We start from the raw sequence: 24,625 nt of genomic DNA on the forward strand, positions 1-24,625 counted from the left end.
CCCCTAGTCTCAGAAGGAATAATGCAAGAGCAAAATAACTGTACCCTAATTCTCTAAAACATCACCAAAAGATCAGACCCTCACAGCCAATCCCAAAAGACTATCATGGGTTAACTTTTACTTAGGTACATAATCCCCAGTGAAACCACAGCTACAGGCCAAGCCCAAAATTTTCCCACTTACAGAAACCTGTTCTCATGGAGCCAGCACACAAATCAATCATAGAGGCCCAAACAATAGGTACAAGTACATCAAGCTCCAATATACCTCAGTGACTTGATTACACAAATCAGTAACTCAGAAACTCCCTAGTAAGAACCCTGAGAAATGACCAGTCTAATATTAAATTTGAATTGTGTTCCCAGTACCCCTAAACCTCAATGACATGATTGTTGAATTGTCTTTTAAGAACTGTTGATTAATTGTTCCATTTTATTTAAATTAATAAGTAATTTTCCTTGATTGTTTATAAGCTCAAAACTTCTCACAGGGTAATGAGAAAATTAAGCCACCTATGACAAAATCATTTATCTTGTGTGCAACCTTTTATTCTGTCTGTAGTCACAATATAAGAATATAGAATGTTAATCAAGTGATTTGTTTAAAGTTAATGTATTACTTTTCCAATTATCTCTTTCTGAACATGTGTGTTAGGTAATGTATCTGTGTGCCAAGAAAATGGGTATAAAAATAAACCCCAGGCCTGGGAATGGCAGAGCAGCTATCAGATGCAAAGCAGTCCCATGGCCGTAATGATTAAGCTGCCTTCCATTTGTTATTTTTTTGACTGATTGATCGTCACCTGTTGGGAAACCCTGGAGGCGCCAGTGAGGCTGGAACTCGCCCATGGCAAAACCCTTACAGACTGTCTGTAGCTCTCCATCATACCCACATCTGGCAAATTTCTACTTTAAAACTTCAATGAGTTGGTACCTTCTCAAGCAATAAGGAATCACTAGGTCATATTCTCACTCTGAAAAAAAATACAATGTCTAAAAGAGCAAAGTTGGAGAGCCTAATTAAATATATTGACCATCAGTATCACACCACTTTCCTTCAATCACCAGTTAATTACATCCACATGTGCTACAAAAATGGTTTAATAGTGTAGTATAAGGTGCAGTTAGGTAACTCAGTGGATTGAGACTAAGGCCCAGAAACAGGAGGTCCTGGATTCAGATCTGACCTCAGACACTTCCTAGGTGTGTAACTCTAAGCAAGCCAAATAACTTCCATTCCAAAAGCCCTTCATGTTCATCTGCCTTGGAAATGATACACAGTATTAATTCTAAGATGGAAGGTAAGGGTTTAAAATAATAGTTCAGTACAGTCTGGCTGTGCAGGCTCCAGTGCTTTCTTGTAGCTTTAGTGACCATAGCAACAGCTATCCCCAACTATGAAGGCTCCTCTAGTAACAGAGGTAACTTCAGTAGTGGTGATATCCTAATATAGTTTGAAAATGCCATTTTTCTAATTTGGCCCTATATAACTTAAGGAAACCATAAAATCAAATATGATCCAAATGTTTTTATATGTATGTGTGCAAATTAAATTGTGTATATTTAATACATTATATATAATTATATATGTAATTTTGTTATTGTTATTGCTCAGTAATTACAGTCATATCCAACTTTTCATGCCCTCATTTGGGGTTTTCTTGGCAAAGATATTGGAATAGTTTGCCATTTCCTTCTCCAGCTTATTTACAAATGAGGAAATCAAAACAAATAGGGTTAAGTTACTTACCCAAGGTCTGATAGCTTGTAAGTGTCTGAGATAAGATCTGAAATCAGGAAGATGAGTCTTCTTGACTTTTGGCCTTCTACATTATCCATTGCACCACCTATCTGCCTATATATATATATATATATATATATATATGTATATGTATATATGTTTACTCTTCTAAATTTTTATAATTATAAAGACAGTGAATCTGATCACCACCAATTCTTAAAGAAATAAAAAGTACAAAGTATTTTCCACAAATAGAACAAAAGTACACAGAAATTTCTTAGTAAATATCTAATCTCCTTGCCAAGTAGAATAAAGCAGGGGAAGGAAGGCAAAAGAGAAAGAGAAAAAGGACGAAAGGAAAAAAGTAAAAGGGAAGGAAAGAAGAAAAACAAACATTTATTAAGTACCTAAGTGTGGCAGGAAATGTATTAGTTACTTTGCAAATATCTAATTTGATCATTGAAAAGGGAGACTATTTTGGAGCACAAAATCATCTCTAAAATTTAGAGATTAAGATGGTAGATGATTAAGAAGAGTATGACACCTTATAACACAGTAGAAAACAATTCTTCAGAAATTTTGGAATAAGACCTAAGGTCAACCTTTATAAATAAAACCACATGAAGAACAGCATTTAGGTGTGCAATGGAATAGATCTTCCAGCATTACTGTACAAATTGGTTGACTCAAGTGTTACACTGGCATCTATTAAATTGTAAATGACTTGGAGGAAGGTATCTACTATTGGATATATTTTCAGAGGAAAATTAGAGGATGGAAAGGGAGAAGAATTCCATGGGATAAAAAAGCATATGATATGCATTGGCATAAGAAACTTCTGCATTGCTAAGATAATAGGTCCATCAGGGTTGAAATATATTCTTCCATTGATGCTAAGTGGCTACAGATTGAGGAGCAATACAATCTCAAAAGCCAAAAATAGTAAATCAACCACAGAGCAAATTAAAGATCTATGGTGGATGTAAGTATAATGCAACTTATTACAAATAAGAAGTAGCATGAAAGACATTGTCCATGGAACAATGCCTGGAAAAGAAGGCTAGTCATCTAATGAAAATGAGAGATAGCAGATGGACAGCCCGATTGTTACACTGGTATTGAAAGAATATTAAATATAAGGTGCTACATATGATATATCTTCTACAGATGATAAATGAAATGGCATAAATGAAAAGTTCACAGGATGAGTAGTATGGAAAGTGTAGCAACAACACTGAGATCCCAGATCCATCAAGGCACTTAACTTACATTTATAAATATACCATTTAAGTCTCATAGCCACAACATTTAGTATCCTCAAGAACTCTGTCAAAGCAAAGTTGTCATCCTCCTTATATAATAATAGCTAGTGTCTCTATAAAACTTTAAGATTTTCAAAGCCATTTACATATGTTCTCTCTGTTAATTCTCACAATAAATGGATGAGGCTCATGCTCATTTAAAAATGGGGAAAGCAGTGGCAGCTAGGAGCTCAAGCCTAGATATGGAGGTTCTGGATTCAAATGTGGTTTCAAACACTTTCTAGATATGTGACCCTGGGCAAGTAACTTAACCCCAGTTATCTGACCCTTACCACTCTTCTGCCTTGGAACCAATAAACAGTACTGATTCTAAGATGGAAGATAAGTGGTTTTAAAAAATAAAACAACTAAAAACAAAAATGAGGAAAGTCTCAAAGAAGTTAAGTGACTTTCTCATAATTGTATAGTAAGTGTCCAAAGTAGGATTTAAAATCAAATCTTCCTGATTTGAAGTCCAAAGCTCTATCCACTCTATCACCTATATAGGGGGTAAGTTACTTAATTGATACATAGAAGGCAATAAATTAAGGTGATTGGGGAAATATGAAGATGAATGATATGTCTCCCTACAAAGAACTTATACTCACCTACTAAGGAGATAAAACATTGGTCTAAGCTGGGCCAGACTCAGACTAGTTTGATGTTTCAAGTTCAGAACTGGAAGAAAATGTCATTCCGAAACCATTTAACAGCTTACAGAAGGATGAACTTAATCATCATTGGGAAAGGAAAGGCAGCAAAGACACCTCATTGAATCAGTTAGATAAATCTTCCCTGCATCTGTATTGGTCATGCTGGTTTGCCAGTCAAAAGTCTCAGGGAAAAAGATGTACAGCCTCCTTGGGGGAAAGCTTTTGTACTTAAGCCATCAAGAAGTCATATTCATGGTCTAACTCTGAGTCTCTTGAGACAATTAAGTCTGGAAGACCAATTTTAACAACTTTTAAGAAACAATTGGGGAGCTATTTGGCACAATAGTGTCAGACCTGGAATCAAGAAGACTCATGTCCCTGAGTTCAAATTTAGTCTCAGACAAATTTAACTAAACCCTGGGCAAGTCACTTAACACTATTTGCCTCAATTCCTCATCTCAAAATAAGCTGAAGAAGGAAATGGCAAACCATTCCATCTTATCTTTACCAAGGAAACTACAAATGGGGTCACAAAGAGCCAGACATGACTGAAAAATGCCTAAACACAATGGAAAAGTAGCCTTGTCAACATATTGCTTCTGAAAGAGATATGTAAAAATAATAATGAAGTAGAAAATACAGAATATTTTTAAAACTACAAAATAGTAAGGAATTCCAGAGGTCACTGAGATTATTTCTGATTGAGGAACAAATAGAGGTTTTGTTGAGGAGATGGCATTTTAATTAGACCTTAAAATTTATGATAGCCAGAACTGGGGTGAGAGAATAGCAATTCATGAAGTGTTTTATAAGCAGAGAGAACAGCATGAAAAAAGGCATCAAGGCAGGAGAATGCAGAACATATTAGAGCAATATGTAAACCTTAAAATTTCCCAGACCCTACTTTATAAGATTGGATTAAGACCATTCCCCATTTGGCAGTGAACTCTACTTAAAGCAGGAATGTGAGAATTCTGCTTTACCTACTTGGGTCTGCCCTAGGGGAAGATAAAGTTGTAAACTCTTTTCTGAACAATGAAAAGTACTTAAACCCATACTTTTCTTAAGCTAAGTACTTATAAAGGTCAAGCAACTTGTGAATTTACAAGGAACAAAGAACTGGAAAACTTACTCAGAGCTTTCCTGGTGTGAATTACTCAAAAATCCACACCTTCTTAGGTGTGGACTAAGAATGGGCGGTCCTTTAGAAACATCTACAGTGATTGGTAGATGTAAGGACTTAGGGGAGGTGACAGAGGAGATTTTGCCCTTAAAAATAAGAGCTCAGGGAAGAGCTGAAAAGTCATTCTGAAACATTCAGATTGGAGAGACTCATTCTGAGGAGACTGATTCTGAAACATTCAGATGGAGGAGGAAGCTGGAGAAAGCAGCTGAGATGCTGCTGGCCTGGTGTCATTAGAAATCCTTACTTAGATCTTATGGTGAGTTATAAAAAACTGACTGATTTCTCTTTTAAGACTCAGGTCTAGGCCATGTTGGCTTAAGGCCCTTCATACTTATTCCTTTCTTACTCTCTCTCTCTCTTTCTTTGATTACTCATTGTATTGTTAATTAAAAATCTCTATAAAACCCAACTGACTTGGGTAATTGAATAATTGGGAATATTTCCCTGGCAACCACCTTATATTTGATTTTAAACCCAAGACACTGTAGTGAAACATATTTCTGCGGTCAAATTTACTCACCCTCTCTTATATCTATCACAATTTATATCTTCCACTATTTTTATCACTACAGTTTAAGACCTCAACCATTTTAAATCTCACAAATATCAAAGTAGCTCAGCTAATATCGAGAAGGGATTTGTGATACATGGCAATTATTTCTTTGGATTCTAGCTGAAACATAATTTTGAAAATTTCTCCAAAAAAGATAATTGCTATGCATGTTAACATACTGAATTATATTATTCTACTTATAATCTCTTGTCTATAGAGGATAGAGAAAAAATGTGTGGTTCTAAAGTGAGAAGCAAAACACAGGTTATTTATTGATTTCAGTTACTATATCTTTGTACTTAACTTATCTTTGAATGCCTGCAGAAAATGTCAGTCACACAAAATACAACTACTGGCAGTTACATTTTATTATATTACATAGTCAATAAGGCTACTACTACATTTTTTGAGTTCATTATATTTATATAACACATTTTTCTCTGTATGATAAAACTATCACAGCTAAAAATCATAAACTTTAAAGCTAACTAATTTGAACTGAATACTAGATTTAGCTCATTTTCCATTATCAATGTGATAAACATTAAAACAATTGCTTTCATTTATTACTCTCTGCTACTTAAAATTCACTTTTTCTTTCTTATTAAGTGTTTTAGGAAGATTTTCTTTTATTTATCCAACATCTACAAAAATTTAGAAATCACTACCTCACAGCAAAAAAATTCCTTTGAATAAACAATTAAAATTAATGTTTTTTCAATACTTCAATTCAATTCAAAAAGCATTTGTTAAATCCCTACTCCAGTCAATGACCTGAGCAAGATATCAAGAATACAAAGACAAAAACAAAATAGTCTTCTTGAGAGAAGTTTACAAATTGGGAGGGAGTATGCCCAGACAATTACCTATAAAATGTGTATCAAGTAAACACAAAGAATTCCAGGGCTCAAGAAAGGCCTTGTGATAGGAGATGACACTTATTAAAACAAAGTCCCTGATCACTTGGTAAAGGTAGTAATCAATAAAGTATATTTTCCCTTCTAAAAAGTAGACTTAAGGAATGTGCTTTCTCAGGCTGTAACAACAGATGGTCAGGGGACTCTTCCTCAAGGACAAGATAAATCAGGTATAGAAAAAGATATATAAAGAATGTCCATCCTCCCCAGTAGATGGTTTTCTGGCTGGTGTCCCCATAAGACTTGATTTCCCTGGTCAGTCTGCCCCAGGCCACATTTCACTTATTTTAAACTTAAAGCCATATATCCTTCATTAGCTTTGTATGAGTTCATTTTACCTTTTCACCTCTCTCACGTATGTAAACTTATAAAAACTGTCTGTAACTTTGCCTCGATGCAGCTTTCACTAGGAAGGCCAGTTAGGTACATATTATTAATCAACAGATTAATAAACAAATATTGGTTCCATTAATTGAACTTCTGGGTGTCCAGACTCGCTATATGAAGTACACCACTTCAACATGAAATGAGTCTCAAAAGGAAATGGGAATGGAGATTGTGGTAGAAGTGGAAGCATTCCAGGTCTGGGGATAGAGAAGGCAGAAACTTTTGCAAAGGCAAAAGATGGAACTTTATGTACAGATACACCAAGTAAACCAATTTGACTGGAATGTAGATTGTAGGAGGCATGAAATCAGTCAAAAGATAAATCAGAGGAGGATTGATGGTGAGCATAATTTATACATAGTTCAAGGGCATATTTTTTGAAAATAAGAAAAGCCCAAAGTAGACTTTTGCAAATAATATTCAACAGCAGGATATAATGCCTTTAAAGTCACAAAATTGAAGGAAAAGTATAGATTACACTATGTGTGTATGTGTTTGTGTATGCCAACAATGGAATAATACTTAATTTCACAGAGCAGAAATCTAGCCTTCTAGGTTCTCCCCAAAGAAGTTATCTTTATATATTTGTTTGGATGGAAAAAAATTCTTAATTTCAAGCAACAGAGATAAAACATTGTTCAATGAGTTCATATTATTATCATCAGAGTTATTATCACAGTTATTATCATCAGAGAAGACCTAAGATAGATATGTTATCGCATTGGCAAGAATCTCCTAGTTGGTGTAGTAATTGTCATGGACATGTACCCCCAGAGACTCAGACAAACTATTATCACGAAAATTCCTTTGCTCCCTTACGTCTTCATGACTCCTGGCCTAAAACATCTGACCCTGAGAGGATTATCCTCCTTTGATTGTCCCATGGATCCAAATCATGAGAACCACCCCCATGCCTTCAGGGAAAACTCCTCCCCAACCCCTTGCCCCAGAGTCAAGTTTTCATCGAATATTAAAAACCCCAGAACTGAGGCATTGGGGAACAACCTCCCAGGTTTCTTCACTCATGCTACCTTGCTTGCCAAAAATGTAACATTACTAATAAATCTCTCTTTACTTTTAAATTAAGTTTGGAGTCTTGCATTCTTGCAAAAGGTATCCTTCCCAAACCCCAGGGGTACACATCTGCACCCCACAATATCAATCAATAAATTGATGTTTGTAGAAAGTCTAAACTGTATAATTCTAAGTTGTCTGTGCCTGTTTTTCTCCTCTACTACCATCACTACATCCACAAAGATGGAGTCATGCATAAGGAAGAAGCACTTTAAAAATTTTTTCTTTCTTTCATGGAATGTCACAGCAAATTAATTCACCAATTTGTGGCCAATCTTGTGATTGTGAACCTCCTAACTATGTCATGACCATCTTTGATGACTCTTCAGTATGTTGAAAATTGATAGAGCTAGAGCAAGACTGGCATAGCCTTTAAGAACCCAGAGTAGCCTCCAAGCAAGGATGAGAACTCAGCACAGAATATTAGGGAGAAAAATGGATACCATAATACTAATTATCTCATGAATTATAATCCATTAATACTTTACTTCACTTAATTTGTGACTTTACTGACATGGGTAGCCCCTTCATTAATGTTGATTATAACCCCTACTTTCTTAAGTAAATAGAATTAACTGTGTAAGAGTAGTTTAAAAAAAAAAAGGCAGATGGCCAATCTGAAACTTGAAGCCTGTAAGGTCCTAAAAGCAAAAATATTTTTGTTTTTGTCTTTGTAGTCCTGGTGCCTAGCACAGTATTACTCTATAATAAACAACAAATGTTTGTTTAAATTATTTTAATCAAATTGAATTTTACTTCTAGTGAGGAGCATTTCTGAACTTAACAAGATTGAACATGACCAACCGTTGGATAACAAGACCTGCCCTAAAAGCTTTTATTTTTCATCTTTGATGAACATTTCAAAATTTCTACCACACTGGAAATAATTGCTTTCAAGAAACCAGAGATTTCTCTGTGCCATATTTAGGCATCTGGACAGGATTTTAGTGCAATAATTATCTTTGAATATTACCATTATGGTTTAGAGGTCAAAGTAGCAAAGTCTTAGAACATATTTTAACACATAATGATTTCAACATTTTAGAATTAAGAACTCTATATTTAAAGTATTTGGAATTCATAGCTATATCTTAATGCATAATGAGTTAATATTTAATAATTTCAATTTTCTCTATAATAGCCAGAAAACATATTGCACATCAAATAATAAACTTACTTTTTGAAGTCTGTTTAGCACATTTGGAAGGACGTTTTTCTTTAGACATTATTACTGACGATTTATTTGAAATCTAATTAAAAAGAAAAAAGTAGAGAAAGAGAACTGAATATCATATTCTAAAGCAACTTACATTAATTTGAAAAACTGACAATTTTAGAGTTAGTAATTGTGATGTGGGTTTTTTAAACAACAGAAAATTCAAAATACATAGCTGGAAAAAAATTTTAAAATAATTGTTTTCTACTTTATGGATCCAGCACCTTCCACTAGTTGCTTCCTCTACTACTAGAAACATTTGATTAGTCAAAAGAAGAGGAGAATAAGGATAATCACTACAGACTTGTCAAGCCAAACAACAACTGATCACTGTAGGAGATTTATATGGATACAAATGAAACTGGAGTATTCTAAAGAATTCAAGATTACATGAGCAAAAGAATTATTTTGAAATTAAAATATTATGATCATCAAAGAAGTCAATGGAGGACCAGGACTTTTAAAAAAGCCAAATTTGGGAAAGAAATAACTATCTGAAAATGAAATTTAAATTTCTTTGTCATGTATTAAAATATTGGAAAGTCAAGCTTGGCACTAAGGATATAGCTAAATCTAATAATTGCTGATAAGAATGTATTTGGCTACAGACTTACAAATCTAATGGAAAAAGTCTTAATCTGAAAACAAAGATGGAGAACATCTACAAATATTTTATCAACCTAGATTCACAATGTAAGAAAAGGAGTAGCTTTGGAAATAACCAGATGTACACTAAAAACAATAATTCAAAAAAATGACATAGCAATGAAAGTCATAGCCTCATTTACAAAGCATTAATAATAAACAAGGTAAATAAAGACCTTGAAACAAAAAAAGCGAATTTGGGACTTCCAGGTAAGCATGGCAGCAATCTAAATATGGCTTACTTACTCTCCCCAGCACACACTGACAAGGACTACCCCAAAAGACCTTAAGAATCATTTGCAGAGGAACAGAGGAGCTGTAAAGTGGGGTGCATCATTGAAGGTGCATGAGATTGGGGCTTTCCCAATCTATAAGAGGATGAAAGGACTTCTAACCAAACGCGAGCCGATCCACCCTCCCCCACTCCCACCTACAGAGCCAGAGCCAGCGCACACCAAGAAGAATGAGCAACGGGCTCACCTCTGGAGTGAGTAGGGGGCACCTCTGGGATCTTAGGTGCTGACTAGGACAGCAGGGGACCCACTCCTGAAGGCAGCTAGGCAGAAAAACCCAGCGTGAGAGAGAGCATAGACCTTAGGTGCCCAGAGCCAGTGCACCCACTGGAGCCAGGGAGTGAGCAAGGAGTGCTTCTGGAGCAAGCAGGGGGCACTTATGGGTCCTTGGGAGCTTACTAGGACCCCCCAGGGACTTACCCCTGAAAGCAGCTAGACCAAAAACCCAGGTGGGCAGGAGAGCACAGACCCTGAGCTCCCCTGGGAGGGTGACACGAAGAAGAGCTGCAAAGGACTGTGGAGAATCGAGAGCCTGCCCCAGGCAAAATCTTGCTCCTTAACTCCATACACAGAGAAACTGCCCAGCTGACTTAGATTTCTGAATAAAGAGGGAAGGGTAAACATCCAGGAAAAAATGGCTAATTGAGCAAAGGAGCATCAAAATCCTTCCAAAAAAACTAAAAAGAAGGCTGTGACCCTCGAGAATTTTTACGGAGGAAAAACTCAGGCTACAGAGGAAATACTGGACTAAACACAAACAAAGGCAAAAACAAAAAAACAAAACAAAACAGAAATTGTCCACAAGCCCTGGAAGAATATCAAATTGACCTTATCAAAAATATGGAAGTCTTCTGGAAAGAGAAGTGGGAAATGGTTCAAAAAAAATGAAGAAATCATAGCTGAATAGCAAAAGGTTAAAGCAGAAAACCAAAAGATTATAACAGAAAACCAGGCCTTAAGGACAAGAATTGAGCAACTGGAAACCAATGATCTTGCAAAGCAGCAAGAACTAATAAAGCAAAATTTAAAAAAAAACTGACTAAATAGAAGAAAGCGTAAAATATCTCACTGACAAGGTTACAGATCAGGAAAACAGAGGAAGGAGAGACAATTTGAGAATCATTGGTGTACCTGAAAAGCCAGAAAAAAAAGAAAAAAAAAACAGAAACCTTGACACCATACTACAAGAAATCATCCAAGAAAATTGCCCTGAATTTCTGGAACAAGGGGGGGGGGGGAATAGACAATGAAAGAGTTCATAGAACACCCTCTACACTAAAACCCAAAAACAACTCCCAGAAATGTCATTACCAAATTCCAGAGCTTTCAAGCTAAGGAGAAAATCCTACAAGAAGCCAAAAAGAAATAATTCAGATATAAAGGAGCACCATTCAGGATCACACAAGACCTCGCAGCTTCCACTTTAAAGGACCACAAGGTCTGGAACACAATATTCAGAAAAGCAAGAGAACTGGGTCTTCAACCAGTTCCTACCTATCCATCAAAACTGACTATATACTTCCTGGGGGAAAGTATGGGCAAGGAGGAAATAAATAGCAAAACTATACTGGTGGGAGACCTGAACCTACCACTATCAAATTTAGATAAATCAAATCAAAAAATAAATAAGAAAGAGGTAAAAGAGGTGAATGAAATCTTAGAAAAATTATAGTATATATATGGAGAAAAATAAATAGGGATAAAAAGGAATACATCTTCTTTTCAGCAGCACATGGCACATTAACAAAGATTGACCATATACTAGGTCATAAAAACATGGCATACAAATACAAAAATGCAGAAATAATAAATGCAACCTTTTCAGATCATAAGGCAATAAAATAATGATCAGTAAGGGTACATGGAGAGCTAATTAAAAATTAATTGGAAATTAAATAATATGATTCTCCAAAATCAACTAGTCAGAGAACAAATCATAGAAACAATAATTTCATTGAAGAAAATGACAATGATGAGACATCCTTTCAATCTCTATGGGATGCAGCCAAAGAAGTACTCAGGGGAAAATTCATACCCTTGAGTTCATATATTAACAAATTAGGGAGGACAGAGATCAATGAATTGGACATGCAAATCAAAAAAACAAAAAAAAACAAATTAGAGATCCTAATAATTAAGGGAGAAATTATTAAAATCGAAAGCTGCAGAACTATTGAACTAATAAATAAGACTAGAAGCTGATATTTTGAAAAAACAAACAAAATAGACAAAATATTGGTCAATCTAATAAAAAAGAGGAAAGAAGAAAATCAAATTTACAGTATTAGGGATGAAAAGGGAGAACTAACCTCCAATGAAGAGAAAATTAAAGCAATCATTAAAAACTATTTTGCCCAATTATATGGCAATAAATATGCCAATCTAGGTGATATAGATGAATATTTACAAAAATATAAATTGCCTAGATTAACAGAAGAAGAAATAGAATTCTTTAACAATCTCATATCAGAAAAAGAAATTGAACAGTCCATCAAAGAACACCCAAAGAAAAAGTCCCCAGGGCCAGATGGATTTACAAGTGAATTCTATCAAACATTCAAAGAATAGCTAATCCCAATACTATACAAACTATTTGACATAATAAGCAAAGAGGGAGCTCTACCAAATTCACTTTACAATGCAAATATGGTACTGATCCCAAAGCCAGGCAGACCAAAAAAGGAGAAAGAAAACTTCAGACCAATCTCCTTAATGAACATAGATGCAAAAATCTTAAACAGGATACTAGCAAAAAAAAAAAAACTCCAGCAAGTCATGACAAGGGTTATTCACTTTGATCAGGTGGGATTTATACCAGGAATGTAAGGATGGTTCAATATCAGGAAAACCATCCACATAATTGATGATATCAACAAGCAAACTAAGGAAAATGACATGATTATCTCAATAGACACAAAAAAAGACTTTGACAAAATACAACACCCATTCCTTTTGCAAACACTGGAAAGTATAGGAATAGAAGGATCTTCCTAAGAATAATAAACAGTATGTATCTAAAACCTTCAGCCAACATCATCTGCAATGGGGATAAACTAGAAGCCTTCCCAATAGTGAAACAATGATGCCCATTGTCACCTCTGTTATTCAATATTGTACTAGAAACACTAGCAGTAGCAATTAGAGAAGAAAAAGAAATTGAGTGTATTAAAATTGGCAATGAGGAGACCAAGCTATCATTCTTTGAGGATGACATGACAGTCTTTTTAATGATTCCTAGAGAATCAACTAAAAAGCTACTGGAAATAATCCACAACTTTAGCAAAGTTGCAGGATACAAAATAAACCCACATAAGCCATCAGCATTTCTATATATCTCCAACACATCTCAGCAGCAGGAATTAGAAAGAGAAATTCCATTCAAAATCACCTTAGACAATATAAAAATACTTAAGAATCTATCTGCTGAGACAAACACAGGAACTATATGAACACAACTACAAAATACTTTCCACACAACTAAAACTAGATTTGAGCAATTGGAAAAACATTAATTGCTCATGGGTAGGACAAGCTAATATAATAAAAAGACCATCCTTCCCAAACTCATCTATCTATTTAGTGCCATACCCATTGAACTTCCAAAAAACTTTTTTACTGAACTAGAAAAAACCATAACAAAGTTCATTTAGAAGAAAAGAAAAAGGATATCCAGGGAAATAATTTAAAAAAATTGCAAAGGAAGGTTGCCTTGCAGTCCCAGATCTCCAACTATATTATAAAGCAGTGGTCATCAAAACAATTTGGCACTGGCTAAGAGACAGAAAGGAGGATTAGTGTAATAGACTTGGGGTAAATGACCTCAGCAAGAGAGTCTATGATAAACCTAAAGATTCCAACAATCTTCATAACAAAAACCTCTGACAAAGGTCTAATTACTCAAATTTACAAAGAGCTAAATCAATTGTACAAAAAATCAAGCTATTCTCCAATTGATAAATGGGCAAAGGACATGAATATGCAATTTTCAGTTAAAGATAAATTAAAAGTCTCAGTAAGACATGGAATAAAACAACAATGTCCATTGTTATCAATGTTATTTATTATGGTATTAAAAATACTAGCATTAACAATAAGAGAAGAAAAAATATTGAAGAAATTGGAATGGGGGAAGAAAATCCAAGAGATTCAACTAAAAATTAAATGAAACTATTAATAATATTAATAAAATAACAGAATATTACATAAATAAACATAAATAATCAGCATTTTTAGATATCACTGACAAAATCCTACAAGAAAAGATAGAAAGAAATACCCCATTTAAAATAACCAGACAGAACAAAATGACTAGGAGCATACCTGCCAAAAAAAAGTCTATAAACTACATGAACATAATTATCTAATACTTTTTTCAGTAATAAAATCAGATTTTAAGAATTTGAGAAATATTAATTATGGGTAGGAAAAGCAAATATAATTAAAATTACTATTTTCCCTAATCTAGTTATTCAATGTTATTCCAAATAAATTTAAAAAAGCATTATTTTATTGAGCTACAAAAAAAAAATTCATTTAAAAGAAAATATCAAATAACTTAATGAAAAATATTGTAAAGGAAGGAGATCTAGCAATATCAGATTTAAACTATTATAAAGTAATAATTATCAAAATTATCTGTTAGCTAAGAATTAGAAAGTATATCAGTGGAAGAGAATAGACATACCACAAACAGTAGTAAAAGATTATAGTAGCTTTGTATTTAACAAAAATATGAATCCAAGTTTTGGGGATAAAAACTTACTATTTGGTAAAAATTGCTGGGACAATTGGGAAGTAGTTTGGCACATACTAGATATAGACCAATATCTTACACCATTCACTAAGATAAGCTCTAAATTGATACACGACCTAGACAGAAAAGGACATATCAAAAGCAAATTAGAAAAACAGGGGATATATTACCTATCAGATTTCTAGATAGGGGAGGAATTTATAAATAAATAAGAGGTAGCATTCGAAATGTAAAATGGATCATTTTACTACATTATTTTTTTTTAATTTCTGTACAAAAAAAAACAAATATTGCCTAGATTAGAAGGAGAGAGAAAATGGGGGAGAGGTAGATTTTATAGGCAATTTCTCAGATAGAAGAGGTCTCATTTCTAAACTACATAGAATACTTTGTCAAATTCACAAGAATAACAGTCATCCTCCAATTAATAAATGTGTAAAAGATGTGAACAGACAGTTTTTGGATGCAGAATTCATATCCATATGTAGGAATATGAAAAAAATGCTCTAAATGACTTCTGATTAGAGAAATGCAAGTCAAAACATTTCTGATACATCATCTCATACCTATCAGATTGGTTAAAATGATAAAAGCACAAAATAACAAATGTTGGATGAGGTGTAGAAAAAATTATGACACAAACACTTTTGGTGGAATTGTGAACTATCTAACCATTTTGGAGAATGATTTGGAAATATTACCAGAGAGTTCTAAAACTCTATATGTTCCAAGATATTTATAACAGCTCTCTTTGTGGTAGCAAATAACTAGAAATTAGGGGGACATCTATCAATGAGAGAATGGCTAAATAAATAGTGGTATCTGATTGTGATGGAATATTACTGAGTCATAAGAAATAATGAGCAGTTTGTTTGTTTTTTTTATTTTGAAAGAACTACATGAGATAATGGAGAGTGAAACAAGTAGAATGAAACAAGTAGAACCAAGAGCACATTATAGAATTAATATTTTAAAAATAACTTGTGAATGTTCACCTCCAGAGAATGAACTAAAAATAAATAAGACTCTCTCTCTATTTCTGTATATATATATATATATATATATATATATATATATATGTATGTATATTTGCAGAGAGGGGTGGGAGGGCTAAGATACCTAGGTTATAATAATAATAATAAATCATTTTAAATAAAAAATAAAGAAATAAATTCTGCCATTGGGGGTCAGCAAAGAAAATTTTAAAAAATAATCTCTACACTCTAAGAGCTTACATTCTAATAGAGGGGACAACATGTAAAAACTGAGTAAGAATATACTATTTTTATTGCTGTGCCCTTTATTCAACTTTTGATTGTTATGACTTTTTTGTCTATTCCCAGTGCTAGTCATGTTCCTTAATTGTGGATCTAGGGTGATAAATACTTTTAACTCTTCTCCATATTCATTTTCAGTTTGAGAATAGAATGGTCATGTCTATAGCAAACATGTGGCAAATAAAGTAAAACAACAAAAAAGTTCTTGTAAAAAAATCACAAATGAACCCCAGCAATAATAGGGGAAGGGAGAGACCCCTATAAAAATGAAGAATTAGCAAAAGATAAAATAATACAAGAAATCTTTGTAGAAAAAAAAAAGAAGTAATGCTAGAATAACTACAACTAGATCCTTAGCAGCGAAACTGAAGCAACAATACAAAATCTCATGGAGGTAGAAAAGCTTAACTAGTTAAAGAATAAAATTAAAAGATACAAAATAAAACTAGAACTCCTACAGATTTCCTAAAGAAAATTCAACAATTTCAAATGAAAGGCAAAGAATTTTAACAAAGTTACAATTTAATAAAATGTTGGGTTTAAAAAAAACAGAGAATAGCAAAACAGCATGTAAAAACAGAGTAATGAAACAAAATTAAAACAGCAAGATTAGGAAGGCGGAGTCAAGATGGCCATATAGAGGCAGCAAAAGTTCAGACCTCTGAACACTCTTTCTTACCGATTACAAACTAAATACGCCTAGAGGTCTGAAAATCAAACCTAACAACAAGACAGGGTCAAGGAACCCTCCTGCTAGACTCAACTTAAAAGGTACATCCCCCAAGAGCCAGAATTTGATAATATTCCAGTTTAAGGGGAAGGAAGAAGGAAGGTCCCAGGACCCCTCCCCCACCTAGAACACTAAGCCTCCAGCAGCAGCTGGAACCATTGGGCAGGCAAAGGCACTGGTCTTGAAGGAGTACCTTGTGGGCAAAGCCATGCCAGGCTCAGAGTGTCCAACACAGGCAGTAAGGAAGCAGTTGGAGAAGAAATGCAGAGCACAGAGTGGGCAGTCTAGTTGCAGCTTCAGAGACACTCCATATTGCTTCACCCTCTTCCCAAAGTTTTGACCTCAGGGCACATCCAGCAACCCAGCTGGACTTAACCCATCAAAGTTGTAAAAAACAGTATCCATTTGTCAATGGATTATTATCTCCAGTTCATGTGATAGGATAAAGTCAATCAGTCTTAACAGAAGATGCTCTCTTTAAATGTGAGCAATGAACCCAAGAGTCCTTCTCTCCAACCTTTATAGATGTTGGAGTGGTTAACAATATTTGGAATGGTCCCTCCCAGGAAGGCTGAGTTGTTCCAGTATGCTAGAAATTCTTAATATACACCTTGTCTCCTGGGTTCAGGTCGTGAAGTGAAAAGTCTAGTGGCCCAGCTTGTGCTGCAGCTCCGGATTCATGGAGTTCATGTAGTTTGTGCTGTAATTCCTGTATATAGGAAGCAATAGTAGTATCTCCCCCTAATAGCGATGTATAAGCCGGGGAGAAAGGCTTAGCCTGTATAGGCGGATGTCCAAAAAGCATCTCAAATGATGAGATGTGTAGGTCTCCTCTAGGCCTGCTTCTAAGATAAAATAGGGCCAGAGGGAGAATTTCAGGTCATTTCAAATGGGTCTCAGTGCCAATCATGGTTTTAAGTTCTTTATTCATTCTTTCAACTTGGCCTGAGCTCTAGGAATGATATGGAACATGGAATTTGGGAGTTATCCCTAAGCAAGAATATATTTTATTTAAGACAGAATGAGTAAAATGACATCCTCTATCTGAATCAATACATGCTGGCAGGCCAAAGCGAGGAATAATTTCTTTTAAAAGCACCTTAGCAACAAAAGCCGCTGTGGCTCGGGTTGCAGGAAATGTTGATCTACTATAACTAGACAAAATTTATAATGTCCGGCCTTTGGCATTGTTATGAAATCTATCTGTAGGTGCTCAAAAGGTGTGTAAGCCAGAGGACGCCCACCGAAAGCTTTGCCACGAAAGGCGTGTATGCCTGGCAGGTGGAGCAGGCTGAACACACTTTAGAGGCTATGGTAGTTATACTCTCTTAACAGAGTCAACAATGCCCAACAGATTGGCAAATATGGTGATAGAAACTTCTAGGGAGCAGGGGTTTTCCTGCAGATGACACCCATACTCTATTAATCTGTTTTGCTTTGAATTTTTTGTTTCCATTTTTTCACTTCCTTTTCATTATCAGAAACTGATAAATTTAAGTCATCAGTGGTTGTTAATGTTAAAATTAATTCAGGCCCTTCTATAGCTGCAAGCTTTGCAGCAGTATCTGCTTGATCTTTTCCCCTACAGACAGGGTCAGAGCCACCTGTATGGGCAGAGCAATGAACTACATCTAGGGCTTCAGGCAGTTTGAGAGCAGAAAGAACTTCATTAATAATTTCTGCATTAGCTATGGATTTTTCAGCTAAGGTTAAAAATCCTCTGTGGAGCCATAGCATCCTGACTGAGTGACAAATGCCAAAAGCATATCTAGAATCCGTATAAATTGTTGCCTTTTTACCCTTAGCAATTATACAGGCATGTTTCAGAGCTATAAGTTTTGCCCCTTGTGCGCTAATATTAGAGGGCAGCGAAGCTGACCACTCAGTGGCAAATTCTGTGACTACAGCAGCTCCAGCATAGCATATGCCATCTCTCATAAAAGAAGAATCATCAGTAAATAAGACGAGATCTGAGTTGTTTAAGGGAGTGTCCAAGAGATCATCTTGAGGCTTTTCTGCCATGGACACTAGTATTTCACAACTATGTAATGGTTCTCCTGAAGTTGGTAAATCTGGAAGCAAGGTGGCAGGGTTAAGGGTTGAACAGTGTTACAAGGTAATGTTTTCATTGTTTAACAAAGTTATTTCATACCTTGTAATTCACTGATAAGAAAATGCCTGTGTTTTATGTCTTAGCAACAATGCTTCTACCTCATGTGGGCATCCCAATACTAAGTCAATAGTTTTTCTCACTAGTAAGGCTGTAGCAGCTACTCCTCTAAGACATGGTGGTTCTCCTGATGCTACTGGGTCCAGTTGGGCAGAATAATAAGCAACTGGGTGCTGAGAAGGCCCCAAAGTCTGAGTTAAAACACCTGAAGCTACCCCTCTTCACTCATGTACATGCAAAGTAAATGGCTTGTTATAATCTGGGATGCCTAGAGTAGGGGCAGACAGGATAGCCTGTTTTAGATCTGATAGAGCTGACACGTACTCTGGCTCTAATTTTATGGGTTCAGGGACTGAATCCCTTCTTAGTGCTATAAGGGGTTTAGTAATTTCCCCATAACAAGGAATCCATTGTCTGCAAAACCCTATTGCTCCTAAAATTGCTCTCAACTGTTTCTTAGGGGTAGGAGTATTTAAATTTTGAATATTCTCAATTCGTTTAGGAAAAATAAAGCGGGCACTCACAGTCAGGATGAATCCCAAATATTCTACTTTAGGGAGGCACCACTGAACCTTATCCTTTGAGATCTTATGCCCTCTTTTGTGCAATTCCAAAAGGTGTTTGATATCTTCCTGACATGCTTCTGCATCTGTTGAAGCCAAGAGTAGATCATCTACATATTTGATTAATTTGCTGTTTTTAAATTTTATATTATCTGTATCTTGGCTCAAAATTTGTGCAAATAAGCTTGGGCTATCTACAAAACCTTGTGACAAATGACTCCAAGAATATTTACAGCCCTGCCAGGTGAAAGCAAAGATATACCTGGAGTTCTCATGTATGGGTATGGAAAAGAGGGCTGAGCACAATTCTACTACTGTAAAGTATGTATCTGTGCTAGGAATAGAAGAAATAATAGTATTGATGTTGAAAACTACAGAGTGTCTCTTTATAACGTGATTGTTCACAGCCCTCAAATCCTGCATGAATCTATAAAGGTGTTTGCCATCGGGCCCTCTTTTGGGTTTTTTAACAGGCAAGATGGGCATGTTGTATTTAGATTTACAAGGGAATATTATTCCCTGTACAATTAATGAGTTAATTACTGGGGCAATTCCCTCAATTGCCTCTTTTGAGAGGGGATACTGAGGAATGGAAGGAGGTGGGCTAGATTTTGTTTTTATCTACATAGGAACAGCCGACTTAAGTAAGCCTACATCGGAAGAAGATGTGGCCCAAAGAGACTCCGGTATATCTTCAGGTATTGCAAAGGTGGGATGCTCTTTTTCCTCCTGACTCTCTGAGAGAATTATAGGGAGCAATTTAAAGATTCCCCCAGTATTTCCAATGATAAGGAACCATCTGGGGAGCAAGTTATTGTGGCTCTGAGTTTGCATAGAAGGTTCCTCCCCAGCAAATTTAAAGGGGAGTCAGGCATCAAAAGAAAGGAATGTTGTACCTCTAGGGGTCCTACAGACACCATTCTAGGGGAAAGTTTTTTTAACCCTTTGGAGTATTCCTGACACTCCCATTACATTTTCTGAGCCAACAGAATAACAATGTAAATCAGGTGTACTCTTTAATATAGACCTGGAAGCTCCAGTGTCTAAAAGACTATCATAATAGGTGTTACCCACCTTTAAGGTAACATGGGGCATATTAGTATGGGGTGTCAGTGGATAGGGACAACATTGGTAGTAGGACATCAGGGTTTGGAAAATCAAAGGTTGTATCCTCTAATTCCTGTGTCCCAGCCCTCCCCAACACCTTCATTGTGTTTGGGAAGTTCCTTGGGCACCCCCCTGAAGGGCATCCCCCTGAGGGGCATTAGCACCTGAAGTATTTTTTGGGTGAGTACCACTTAAGTTATATTGTTGTGGAGTCATTTGGTTTGAGTTATCATTTCCCCAATATCTATTACTATAGTTATCATTCCTAAAGTTGTGGTTTCCATTATCACTATTATAAATATTTCTATCAGTTCTAAAATTGTGATTTCTATGATCATTATCATAGTCACTTCTATAGTTATTATTTATAAAGCTGTTATTATTCCTTTTTTCCCCATAGCCAGCTCCTGCAGACCATCATTACATAGCCTCTTCCCAAAGAAAAGGCATGTAATGGATCAATAATTAGATTCCTGGAGAGGGACAAGTGTCATTGGTTGACTATCATGCCCACTTTCCATTTTAGCCATCTTATCTTTTAAACATCTCAATTCTTTCTTTATTTTATCTATGACATCATTATTTTCTTTCTCCTTTTCTTTCTTTGAAACATATAGAGCTATTTTCCACAATTCTTCAAGGTCCGTCTCTGGCCATCTTGGACAATGTGTTCTAAAATAATCCCTAATCACTTTGCAAGAGTTATCGACAAAGAGCCTTCTAAGTTGTCTTATGCTATTTTATTTAGATAGGTCAAAGTCCAGGTATCTACCCCCAAACTCAATTATTCTGTCCATGAATATGGAGGGTGTCTCTTCCTCATTTTGCTTAATTTTTTCAAATTCCGTCCTCTTATCTGTACTGTCTGCACATTCTCATTGCTGTTAGGATGGCTGCTCTACAACAGTATAGTTGTAAAAGATCCTCAGAGTCGTTATAGTCCCATTTGGGATCCTGAGATGACCAATGTGCTGCATTGTGCCCCCAGGTTTTGTTGACAGGAGCAATTATTTTATTGTTCTCATGTTCAGTTAAAAAAGCCTGTAGCAAGTTTTCAATGTCCTTGTAAGATGGATTATACTAAAAAAAATATGTCTGTCATCTTTTTTGTTAATAGAAAGGAATCTTATTCATATGTGAGGATATTTCATGCAAATTCATTTATTTCATCAGGAGTAAATGGTATATTGTGCCTTAAAGTCACCACATCCCTGTTCCATCCAATTTCAGGTACTTAGAGGAAACAGTCCTCTAATTGAATTTGGTACCTTTGGGTCAGTTCAACTAGGACAACTTTCTCTAGGAAGACGAGAGTTGGGTTGGAGTTTGGATTTGTGTAGGAGAGGGAACATGAGAAACTAGGATTGCAGGGGAAAGGTCTTGGAGATTAAATTCAGCCAAGATTTGCTGACCATGAGAGAGTCAGTCTGTTAGCTGAGCTATAGTGAAGGTGTTTTCCATCTCTATTTCCGGGAAGGAAATTTCCTCATTCAAAGGTTCAGAAACAGGTCTGTTTCTGGTTTGGTGGATGTTTGCCAATTGATCCTGTAAGAAACATTTTAAATTGTCTAATTGGGCTTACATGTTCTCTTGCATGTTTTTTATGTTCTCCTGTGTTTTATCCTCAATTTTTTTATTTTAGCATCTCTAAACACAGTACTGAGGAGTACAAAAATGACATTACCTATAATATAAAAAATTGGAGGCATGCTTTATTCCTCAATGCCCCTAATTGGAAGGGTCATATAAATGTTGAAAAATGTAGATTCATTTATATATATATATCCTAATCTAGGCAGTTGTTCCCTAAGGGAAAGGAGATTTAGAAAAAGCTCTCCCAGCCCGGACCTTAGGCCCCTGTTTCTAAGATTTAAAACAGCTATTTTCTATCCAATTTAAGGAGAGAGGGAGAAAAGAAAAAAAATACAAATTTACTTATCTTTTCAGCTGTTTAAAATAAGCTATTAAAAGGGATAGGCACAGTGGGAAAAAAGTATAGGAAAGTTAAGAAGATTGAGGGTATATCTTCACAACTGATTTGGTCAGTCAAAAACTCTAAAGGTTAAAATTATGGTTGAGACTGAATGTATTAATTATATTTGGTCACCAAGGATTTTATTTATAAAATCCTAATGAAACACTCAAACTCAGCTAGAAATTTTATGGTGATTTAATTGATATAGTGGAGGAGATTAAGAAGAAGGAAGAAGGAAGGGGCTAGTACCAGGCAGGAAGATTAGGAGATCTTGAAAGTAAGGTTTTGAGTGTGAAAGAGGAAAGAATCAGACTGACCTCCAAAGGGACTCAGGTAAGATGCCCAAACCTGAATCAACTCAAGTGCAAAACTCACCACAAACACTCCAAGATGATAAAATGCCTAGCAGACTCTCAGCCAGAGTCACCTCTCCAAGGAAAGAGGAAGAGAGAGGAAGTGATATGCCTTATATGGATGGTTTTATGTCACTTTCCTGCATCTCATCTGTATCAATGATCCCTTAGCTTGACTTAGGACAGCCCAGGGGTCTGTCAGTTTTTTTGCACATGTCTGTTGAAGGCCATTTCCTCAGATAATTAAATCTTGAGTTTGATGCAGACCTTCCTAAACTTGTTAAACTAAGAAGGATGGAGAAATGTACAGTTTCCAAGACCTGATTCTGTTATTACAAGTATCTCCATTATTACTGATCAGGAAATAGCTAAATCAGATCTTCTAAAGTACAGTTGGATTAGGGTGGAATAGTTTTAAAATTCACAAAGCTTTCAGAGTACAGGGAAGCTCAAGTTCCAACATCCCTCCTCCATGGACTGCACTGAGAGATTTACTGACAAAACTCCAAGGGTGAAGGCTGGAAAAAAGCACCAAACCACAAAAAAAGAGAGGACCAAGAGCTCAGGCAACTGCAGGGAGTAAATAAGGGGTAAATATGAGCAAACAACAGAAAAAGAAAAAAGAAATTACAATCGAAAGCTTCTATACAGGCAACCAACAAAGAGCAAACAGAACAGAGAAGGATGAGGGAATACCAAGCAAAAAAAAGAGAAAAAAACAGCAAATTGTATACAGGCTCTAGAAGAACTCAAAATACAATTCCAAACACAATTAAGAGAGGCTAAAGACAACTGGGAAAAGAACTTAAAAACTAAGATAAGTTATCTGGAAACAGAGGCACTTGAACTAAAATGAGAAAAAAGTGTCTTGAAAACCAAATCAACCTGCTTGAAAATGAGTCAAAGGAGATGAAAGATGAGGCAAAGAAAATGAAATATGAGGCAAAAGAGATGAAAGATGAGGTAAAGAGGATGAAAAATGACCTCTAAAGAAAATCAAGACCAGAAGGAGGATGACAAAAAAGCCAGGGATGAAATCCAGTCTTTAAGAACCAGAATACAATAACTAGAATCAAATGACTTCACAAGGCAGTGAGACACTATAAAACAAAATCTAAAGAATGAAAAAATTGAGGAAAATATGAAGCATCTCATTCACAAAAGAGAAAGTTTAGAAAATTTTTCCAGGAGAGACAACTTAAGAATCATTGGCCTGCCAGAAGACCATGACAAAAGGAAAAGCCTGGACATCATACTACAAGAAATTAAACGAAAAATGCCCTGATATTCTAGAACAAGAGGAAAAAGTGGAGATTCATAGAATCCACAGATCACCACCTGTACTTAATCCCTAACTAACAACACTCAAGAATGTTATAGCTAAATTCAAGAACTATCAGACCAAGGAAAAAATACTAAAGGCTGCTAAGAAGTCATTCAGATACCATGGAACCACAGTGAGGAAAACACAGGATCTGGTTACACCTACACTGAAGGATGAAAAGGCAAGTAATATGATATTCCAGAAAGCAAGGGAACTAGGTCTACAACCAAGAATCAATTATCCAGGAAAACTGACTATATTCTTACAGGAGAAAGTATGGTCATTTAACAAAATAGAAGAATTCCAAGCGTTTGTAAAGAAAAGACCAGACCTGAAAAAAAATTTTGATGACCAAGCACAGAACTCAAGAGAATAACCAAAAGGTAATTAAGAAAGAAAGAAAAAAAG

The 24,625-nt window shown here is 35.5% G+C and overlaps 1 protein-coding gene across 1 annotated transcript in view; it reads right to left on the reverse strand.

The window, feature by feature from the left end:
• The window catches only part of CCDC178 (coiled-coil domain containing 178), a 682,244-nt gene that overhangs the window by 587,952 nt on the left and 69,667 nt on the right, over window positions 1-24,625 (reverse strand). Inside the window, exon 4 of the mRNA XM_056821069.1 lies at window positions 8,989-9,061. Coding sequence (XP_056677047.1) covers window positions 8,989-9,061 — 73 coding nt within the window. The remainder of the gene's footprint in view (window positions 1-8,988; window positions 9,062-24,625) is intronic.

This window comes from Monodelphis domestica, chromosome 3 (genome assembly GCF_027887165.1).
Source record: "Monodelphis domestica isolate mMonDom1 chromosome 3, mMonDom1.pri, whole genome shotgun sequence".
Lineage (NCBI taxonomy): Eukaryota > Metazoa > Chordata > Mammalia > Didelphimorphia > Didelphidae > Monodelphis > Monodelphis domestica.